Source organism: Zootermopsis nevadensis, unplaced genomic scaffold (assembly GCF_977971745.1).
Source record: "Zootermopsis nevadensis isolate Lab colony 2312 unplaced genomic scaffold, Znev_1.0 Znev_ptg000023l, whole genome shotgun sequence".
NCBI classification, from domain to species: domain Eukaryota; kingdom Metazoa; phylum Arthropoda; class Insecta; order Blattodea; family Termopsidae; genus Zootermopsis; species Zootermopsis nevadensis.
In genome coordinates, this window is record NW_028259155.1 from 2,193,559 (window position 1) to 2,203,183 (window position 9,625).

Here is a 9,625-nt window from a genome sequence, read left to right on the forward strand (position 1 = left end):
GGATGATTAAATCAGTGAAGGTATAATTATTTCTTTCCGGTAACCATGCTGATACAAAGCACGTTATTAAATTTGATTAACCCAATTTAATAAAACAAAGGTAGAAAAACGGCTTATATACAGGGTGTCCCACTTAACGTGGAACTCACCACGGCCGCAATAACATCGGGCGAAGTATACATTGAAATGAGTTGGCCACAGCGCGGACCAGAGCCGTCGCGTGGTAGCAGGTGGGTTTCGAGTTACGTGGGACACTCTGTACATTCTGCTTCGTTCAAATTGTATCTTACTAAGAGAATATTTAAATGAGATCTTAACTATGATCATTGCGCAGGAAAAACTTTTCCTTTCTCCAATACGATCTGAATTGAACGGAAATAAAATAAATAAATACCTGGGTATATACGCGAATATTCAACTAACAACCTCAGAATTCAAATACACTTACAGAAAGAGGTAACATAAATATTTTTCAAAACTTAGTAAGAATCATTAAAACAAAATGTCTCCTAATTGCACACCCGAAAACTTTTGCATGTATGTTGAATTCTATCGACACTTAAAACAGATTGGTTGTTGCTAAAAGTTAATTTATTCAAACTGCAACCCACACGTCAAAAGCATAACCGCTCGTAATTATTTTTTTTTTAAGCTATGTTTTGTTATAATGAGAGCCAACATGTCCTTCCACTCACTGCGACACAACATTACAACGCGGTCGGTCGACGCGACTGTCAATGACAGCAAAATCTTCTCTCACACGGTGTTCCAAAACAATATTCTCCCATTTGACCTTCTAATTGCGAAAAACCATAAAGATGGCCGACATTACATGGGGTAAGATGAGTGCATCGGGTATTGGTTGGTACGCCTGAGGGAAAGAGACAGCTGGGGAGAACTAGACGTAGATGGGAGGATAATCTCAGGCGGGATCTATGGGAGATAGGAGTTGAAGGAGACTGGATTTTGTTGGCCCAGGACAGGGTCCGGTGGAGGGCTTTGGTTAATTCGGTGATGAACCTTCGGGTTCCCTAAGCCATTTAGTTGGTTGGGTCCACTATTCGGGAAGCCTGAGGGGAAGAGACCTCTGGGGAGACCTAGACGTAGATGGGAGGATAATCTCAGATGGGATCTATGGGAGATAGGAGTCGAAGGAGACTGGATTTTGTTGGCCCAGGACAGGGCTTTGGTTAATTCGGTGATGAACCTTCGGGTTCAGTAAGCCATCTAGTTAGTTATTAACATATTCTGGAATATTAGAAATTTCATGTATTTAATCTAACAATTATACTCTTTTTTATAACTAAACGTATCTAATAAATGAAGATTTGTTTGGAAGACGAATTATTCACACCACAAATTATAAAAATTGTACCTTTCATTATCTATGATGACCATAAATTATTTTGCTCAAATCAGCTAAAGAAATACCAGACAGAAAAAATATTAGGCAAGCAGACCAAAACTTATTGGCGTTTCAGAAGTTATCCCCCCAGAAACTAATTCTCACTCAAAAACCCGTGTATTTAAAAGTACATATTTCCACATAAATAGTTTGAATGGTATGTATTAATAGTTATGGCACTAGTATCACTATTAAAATTCTACAAAATTTGAGAGTGATAAATGCAGTAACATGGGGGGGAAAAATATATATAGACACGTGGACTGAAAGCACTTTTGCAGAGTCAACATCAAACTCTTTGAAAGTAAATGCCTAATTTTAGTTAAGAAACTTCCTGTCTTGGCTACATTTCCACAAACCCCATCACAGGAAACAAAATGAGCAAACAAATGTTCAAGCAATATCTTTTCTTTCAGGGGAAATAACTTTTTAATACATAAATTAAAGCTTTAATATGACTACCATGCATTCTTAACCCTTTAACGCCAAGTGGTATATACATATATATATATATATATATATATATATATATATATATACCACTTGCTTTTTAACTTTCAATAAATCTGCATTTTTCTCACAGAAATTATTTACGTGCTTCACGTAAACAACAATTATTTCCTTAAACAACATTACTTAATTGATATTTGTTAATTGTTACGTTTACTTGACGATAGGGACAGAAAATGTATAAATTATTTTGACAAGTTTCGGCTTCAAAGGGTCAAGATTCGCTGCTGTAAAAAAAACTATCACATTATAATTAAAAGAGTGTACTCACATTGTTCCTGGGAGGATGGTCCTTCGTCTTGTTCGCCACTGTTAAATCTCACAATATTTCTTCTGTGCACTGGAGACGTATTTGCCGCGCTTTTGTCACAAATAACAATCGAGCGAACACTTCCGCAACTATTTCAGTAGCGACAACCTTCTCTGAAAGTCACTAGATTAATTTCATGTTTCACCACTACCAACACGAGACAATCAACTTACGTGATATATATACACACACCATAGTAGGATTTTATGATATGAACGAGGCGAATTCGTACTTCCAATCTGTAATTTATAACGATGCATTTTGTGATCTAGTGTACTGACGAAAGGGAAACGTCTAGAAACTTCTCATATAATTATCATTATGGAGTGTTTAATTCATCATTCCAGGTCTCAAAATTCAACTTAGCAGTTAACCTTCAAATATGTCATTTTTGATCTTCAGCGTAAGAAGACATATTTCACAACACGGGGGGGGGGGGTGAAAGTATTTTACGAAGAAGTAATGTTCCATTTCGAGATTTAAAAAATGACCCATTAAACTAAATCATCAGTCACATGATATTCACGACCCATCTAAGTGTCGTTGCTGGCTCGTTTTAACCCCATAAATACAGCAAACATATTAACAAAAAATGTTATAATACTAAAAACGAAACTTTAGATATTAGCGTTAACAAAACCAACACGAAAGATAGATTTATATCGCCATCATTACACAGCACTTTTGCCCCACATCAAAACACAGTTCACGTGAACTATTTGTTAAGCACATAGCAGCATAATATTAACCTCTGGACGAAAACAAATAAGAAACACTGATAATTTCTACGACGCAAATAATCCACAAACATTACTCCATTATCCCTCCATCATTCGTCACGTACTGCCATGAACACCTGTTTCGATAAAGAAGCGTCTCGAACTAATGTGCAACCTTGAACTTCTTTTGTTTCTTTCAAAGATCATTGGTCTCACTGCCATCTATGAAAGATTTTCAGTGTCACAGAACATTACGTATTGGGGTATGATTTTTAGTTCACCTTGAAAGCGACTATATATTACGTGGCTTCCATAAATGTTCAATTAATCTGAATGAATCACATAAAAACGTGAACACCCTCGCAAATTTAAGGAATTTACGATTCATATTAATAATATACCAAGTACAAAACTTTTCATTCAATTGATTATATAACAATGCATCGATAACTGTTGAAAACAACTTCAAATGAGTTGGTATGATAATTCAAACTTCAAAATAGGAACAATGGAGTTATATTCTACATTATGACATTGGGTAACGTTTGAAAGTGTCTTCTGGTTGTCTGCTTTAAAAGTTATTGGAATGGATTTTGTGATATCAGGTCACATTCTCGTATCTGTGTAAATCCATTTGCAATAAAGGTGATTAGGAACGGTGTACACAGCTAAAATCATCCAATAGCGTATAACAAACGAGAATCCGTGCGTGTGTAATACAGCATACGTGACGCTTTAACATTTGCGGGAGCGTTACAGAAATCCCACAGCTGCTGCCAAAGCTTATGGAAACTGCATATAATATCCTTTATTAAGGCGATTAAATATTAATTCATTGATTTAATAGAAATCGATATTACTTCCATGCGTCATATCGGTGAGGGCTGGATGAGTAATTAACGACACTGTATCAGCTACTTAGCATATTTTTTTTATGGAATTATGGATTTTAACGACCAAAGCTTATGTTATAACATAATTTGAATATATTCGTGGAAGTCACGAAAACGTGAACACGCGATGTCGAAATTCTACTTAAAGACTTAAATAGATGAATGACTAAAGGTAGTAGAGTCTTCCATCTTCAGGTCGATCGCAGTTGAAACGTTCTACTAGACTATTCGAAGGTCACGCTGTAATTTATGTCTGTCATAACAGCTGTCAGGCGTCCTATGATGTAAATGCGGACCACAAAGAGCGATTTCTCGATTTTACAAGCCACACCTTCTCTGACACAAGTCACTTCACTGCCGCTGCTGATGGTGGAGACACAAAGACTGCAATATTTTTTCAAGTGCTTGGATGATTTAATCTCGTCCGTGAACAAATTGTAACTCGAAATCTACAAGAACAGACATCTTACGTATCTATATTGTATAATTTCGTGTCTCTAATTCACACAAAAATATTCTTTACCTAACGTAATCTAGTATAAAAAATAAATATCTCATATACCTGATATTTTCCAAAGATATTAAATAATGACAAATATAAGATTTTGTCGTACAATGAGCAGACACTGTCACTGGTCCGCGGATTTAAAACGCGGAGGAAACCCACTAAGTGCAAAGCCAACGAGAAAATAGTCCCTAAAGCCAGCAAAATCGAAGTTACTAGCAGGTGGAAAGCTACAATGAAGTCTGGTCAGCTCCTGTATATATTTTTCCCAGTGAACTACACGCGACACTCACAAGAACAAACTTGTCCTGTCTCTGAGATAAACTCCTTTCACCGACCGTCTCTTTGCCCGGAAGTGACAGGTTGAGCGCGGAGTAATACATTATCACAGCAGCTATTCGTTTCTAAAGAAACCTTGAGAGGTTTCAATTGGGTGCAATTTTATATGCCATATGAACTCGAAACTGCTTTCACTTACGTTCGACTGGCGAACACCAGTTTGGGCGAAGCTCTGTTGCTGTGTTGGTGAATTCCGTGTGTTACGTGTTATCGAAATAAATTTTTCGTACGTGCCAACAAGGAATCGAAAATCCGTACTCGAGAGACAGATTAGCGTAAGTCAAATTTGTAGTTAATCCTTTAACTTTTGAACCCACATTAGTCTAAATAACATTTACGAATCCAGCCCGTACCGCAAAGAAAACACAACTATTCTCCATTGCAAAGATAAACATAATCCCTGAAATACAAAATAAAATGTTACTGATAATCTTTGGAATTAAAAAGGATCGATACGTTCGTGACGCTTAGTACAGTTCTCTAAAAAAATACACGCAACTACATGTTTCATCTTAAATCGCAAATTAATATTGCGTTAGTCAACCTGGAAAGGTCATTTCATTGCAGAAAATTATATTAATTTTTTTTAAAAAAATACTAATACTAAATAATACGGTATTAACCCTAGGTGCAATTTCGTGTTCGGTCCACATACAACACTTCCGTGACGACGACTAAAAAAATGAATTAATTAACTCCTTAATAAATTATCCTAGACGGCGTCACTTTTTCATAAAATGCAAGAAATGGTTTAACATGTATTTGGATATAATAAGTAAACAATATAAAAACTTGCAGTGCTTGTAAGCTACATTACAGAATAATACGTCTTCAGAATATTGAAACTCTAAAAGACAATTTTTGCACAAGTATTTTTCTGTGTTCTGTACATATATAAGCAATATATTTGCTCGGTAAATAACGCACAGATAATTATACTCTAGCCTAACATTTATCCTTACAAATGTATTTGTATTTTTCCCCCGGATTTTCCATATTACGTCATTTCTCTTTCGAGATATGACTGAATCAGATTTACCTTTCGTCAATTTACACAACTATTACAGTCCTGATAGAGGCTTGGTATTTTTTCTAAAACCTAAATTGTCCTATTCTCATTGCAAATTACCTTCTAAAAATTGTGTAATATATGACTCAAAGACTTTATATCCAATATAAAAGAATTATACGTCACAATTTCTGTCTGTACGAGAGAATTATGTACTAATTACTGTACTAATTAACCTTATGAAACCGAATCTCGTTTAAATAATATATAAGAATTCAGTCCGGACCGCGAAGAAAACACCACACTTCACCATTAAAAAGATCAACTTGTTTACTGATAGTTAAATCACGTGATACATATGGTACGACTGAACTTCGAAAATATTTATTAATTCAATAGTCGCTTGCGTAATTTTACTATGGATTTCCGCGAATCTGTCTCTCGTGTGCAGAAATATGGCTTCCCCCTTGAAAAAAACGCATCTTGGTGGCTTATAGACTGAGTTCTTACTTCATGGGGATGAATATAATGGCCGCTGCTGATGGAAACTGCATTGAAAGTCGACCCACCAGTCCCTATCCAACACTTCGCTCTGTCTCGTAACTTTTTCATCGCTTGGAAGCATCGAAACGCATCTCGTCAGGCCCTGTGGGGCAAAGCTCCTTCGGACCCACGGACAGTTCTCGCCCCACCATCACAGTTCGACGCCCTACGAAGCAAGATACATCACCTCAAATCCGAAATTGTAAGTTTACGTCTATAAACAGTTTGTTTCAGGCGTGACGCTTTTAACAATGAGGACAATCTTGTGTTTTTAATTATAAACCAAGTTCGGTTATTTTATACAGACGTTGGAAAATATATATAAAAAATGAGCTTGTTTTAAAAATGGTGTTCAAGCTGATTGTGTTTTGTTTCCAACAATGTATGATTTTAAAACATCACAAAAGTTACAACAATCAGACTTGAAGCAGAAATATAATAATGTTTCGAAAACAAGGAGTTGCAGATTTGAAAAAGACGTGTTTTTATTTTCACTGAAGGCGATTGAAGAAACACGACATGATTTCGTGTATTTATCACTGACCCAATCGAAACGCACTGAATTGCAAACATCTGAATCACTTCGTACGTACGACAGATATTAAGATAATACTTCCAAGAAGTCTTTCACGTGTCGCTACAACAATGAGAATGCTAAAAGGAGAACGTGTCTCTCCTTGTCGATCTAGACAGCCTTGACTTCGTAACCGCAAAACGTGGATTATCTCTCGTCAACACTCACCAGCTAAAGGCCTTCTTCTGTACTTGTAATACACCAAAGTTTAACGTTTTCCAACTTCTGTTCTTAAATGTCTTGATTCTATGCAATTTTCTTAACTTTAAGTAATGAGCTTTAGATTGTTTCAATATCTCGCGATGCCACGAAGTCTGTACCTCATCCAAACGAGGTCACTCGGTGGACGCCTTGTCCCAGACAGGTTCGCCTGTCTCTCGGCGACATTCAAGTAACCCAAAGTCGGATATTAATTACTACCACTTTCATTTCTACACGTACTTAACAAAAACTTTAAACTCAAATAGATAAAACTTGTACCTGAACAAGAATTGGTTCGTATCCATGTCAGCGAGGAACTTGGAATTCTTTGTTCTTACGAAGGAATCCGCTATTTTGGCCTAGGACAGAATACGATGGTGTCTGGAGAAAACCACGAAATGAACTTAAAACTCTGTACTCCTCCCCCAATATTGCCAGGGTGATTAAGTCGAGAAGAATGAGATGGGCTGGTCATTTAGCGCGCATGGATGAGGCAAGAGGTGTGCACCTGGTATTGGTTGGGAAGCCTGAGGGGAAAAGACCTCTGGGGAGACCAAGACGTAGATGGGAGGATAATCTCAGGCGGGATCTATGGGAGATAGGAGTTGAAGGAGGCTGGATTTTGTTGTGGAGGGCTTTGGTTAGTTCGGTGATGAACCTTCGGGTTCCGTAAGCCATCTGGTTGGTTGGGTCCACTATTTGGGAAGCCTGAGGGGAAGAGACCTCTGGGGAGACCTAGTCGTAGATGGGAGGATAATCTCAGGCGGGATCTATGGGAGATAGGAGTTGAAGGAGGCTGGATTTTGTTGTGGAGGGCTTTGGTTAGTTCGGTGATGAACCTTCGGGTTCTATAAGCCATTTAGTTGGTTAGTTATAATTCTCTTTTTTATTTTTATGAATTCATACAGAAATTCAATTCGCGTATTCCAATGTTTGCAGGTCAGTCTGATCGCTCAAGACATGGAACTTTTTGAACAACTATTCGCTCTGCAGGAGGAAATACTGGAACTCAGAGAACAGCTTGAGTGCTGTCCAAGTTCCGATGAGTCATCGTCACCTTACGACTCGCCGTGTTCAACTCTGTCCAGCCTCAGCTCAAGTGAAAACGGCCGTAAGTGCACCAAGGTCAGTCGTGGTATCGTCATCCAAAAACATAATTTAGTTAAAGAAATATCTTAATTTGTAATTACGAAGGATACAGCATTTCAATTCATAAGCATCTTACCAGAAAAGTTGTCCGTCACGGGCAGTGTATAAGGTAAAAGATGACGTTAAAAGCCAAGAAACAAAACAGGTCATGATAATCTTTTAATTATAAAAATTTAATACTACTATATATATATTTATTTTTTCCAGCATTCTCGAAGTTTCGTGAGACATCAAGTCTCATACCCACCGATAAGACTTAATCGTTCGCAGAGAATAAAAGCTAGCAGTCCCCAACATGGTTATCAGGATTCATACGACTCGGGAATTCACACTTCAGACCACGAGATATTTGTGTAGTACGTAAGAATATACGAGAACAGCTCACATATTGTGTTTATTATTCAGTTCAAAATAAATAAATAAATAAATAAACGGCAAATTGTAAAAGATGTTTCTATGTGCGCGTAAACATTATAAATATTATGGTATGACTGAGGGTTAAATCTGTATCTGCAGAAATGTCTCCTTTATAGGAGATTGGCGACACATCCTTCCATCCATTTCTCGTACTGGGACCTGTTCATATACGTTCTTGGCAGATGATCCAGAAGTGGTTTGCCATTGCCTTCTTCTGTGTGTGAATGGAGTAATTGTTGGGATGCCACAGAGAAATCTGGGAAGCCCCGGAGGAAAACTCCGTGTTACCTAGACCACGGCCTTGCCCAACACAAGTTAAAAATTCGGGCACTGCCGGGAATCGAACCCGAGACCCCCAGGATTACAAGGCCAGCGTTCTAACCGCTAGACCACCACGGTTGAACTCTCTATTACATAACAAAAATAATACTGACGATGATTTAAGAGGCGATAAAGTCTACCGCGTTCTTAAATAATAAATTAGATCAAAGAGACACCAAAAATTAAAATAATATTTATTGGCTGTAGCTAAGAACAGTTTCATACTGGATGTAAAGCGTGAAATATAATCACGCATAAATCTGACCTCGTTACCCCGTCGGTTTCTGGTGCACTGCATTATTTGGGCGATGAAAGACGGCAAATCGTATAATCCGGACGACTAAAATCTTAGGAATATAAAATACGATTTCTCCCCTACTACTAAATAAAATCTCTGTTAATGTTTTGCTAGGACTCAGCTGTACCACACGTACTAAATAACTTCGACGACACATTGTTCGTGGTTTATCTTTGTAAGTGACAGAACTGGTAGTTCCAGGACTTGACCGGATATCCAAATCCATGCAACACGCGCGCTGCAGTGAGAGAAAGTTGTATTAAATTGCCAAGTTGACGTCTGCATGACACCATACATAACCTAACATAACCTAAGGTGACGGCTATTTCGCGTAAACAGTGCAGTCTCTAGAAATTATGGAGATTAACCTTGTTGTTTTTATTGTTAAGTTTCTTGTTTTAATTTATTATGGATATATCATATAAGTATGAT

The 9,625-nt window shown here is 37.4% G+C and overlaps 2 protein-coding genes across 7 annotated transcripts in view; one reads left to right on the plus strand and one right to left on the minus strand.

The window, feature by feature from the left end:
* The window catches only part of LOC110839492 (cell adhesion molecule Dscam2-like), a 186,116-nt gene extending 182,953 nt beyond the window's left edge, over positions 1–3,163 (minus strand). For 2 of the 5 annotated variants that reach the window (XM_022083714.2, XM_022083715.2), the window contains exon 1: positions 2,187–3,148. The gene's annotated coding sequence lies outside the window, so the exon portion shown is untranslated. Of the gene's footprint in view, positions 1–2,186 lie in introns of all 5 variants that reach the window. The other 3 variants (XM_087354717.1, XM_022083712.2, XM_087354719.1) reach the window with 3 other exon arrangements.
* Positions 3,164–4,792: 1,629 nt separating this feature from the next.
* LOC110839503 (uncharacterized) lies at positions 4,793–8,596 on the plus strand. 2 transcript variants are annotated; one of them, XM_022083749.2, is made up of 4 exons: positions 4,793–4,956; positions 6,142–6,435; positions 7,948–8,133; positions 8,365–8,596. In XM_022083749.2, the coding sequence occupies exons 2-4, from the start codon at positions 6,232–6,234 to the stop codon at positions 8,512–8,514; spliced, it is 540 nt and encodes a 179-aa protein (XP_021939441.2). In that variant the 5' UTR covers positions 4,793–4,956; positions 6,142–6,231; the 3' UTR covers positions 8,515–8,596. The 2 variants fall into 2 exon arrangements, with proteins under 2 accessions (XP_021939441.2, XP_021939443.2); XM_022083751.2 differs by having other exon boundaries at positions 6,188–6,435.
* Positions 8,597–9,625: the final 1,029 nt, after the last annotated feature.

What these genes read in the sequence shown, in the direction of transcription:
- LOC110839503 (XM_022083749.2), top strand. Translation starts at nt 6,232, where the DNA reads ATGGAAACTGCATTGAAAGTCGACCCACCAGTCCCTATCCAACACTTC. An exon ending in ATCACCTCAAATCCGAAATT is followed by an intron (nt 6,436 to 7,947) that starts GTAAGTTTACGT and finishes CAATGTTTGCAG; the next exon opens with GTCAGTCTGATCGCTCAAGA. An exon ending in ACGGCCGTAAGTGCACCAAG is followed by an intron (nt 8,134 to 8,364) that starts GTCAGTCGTGGT and finishes TATTTTTTCCAG; the next exon opens with CATTCTCGAAGTTTCGTGAG.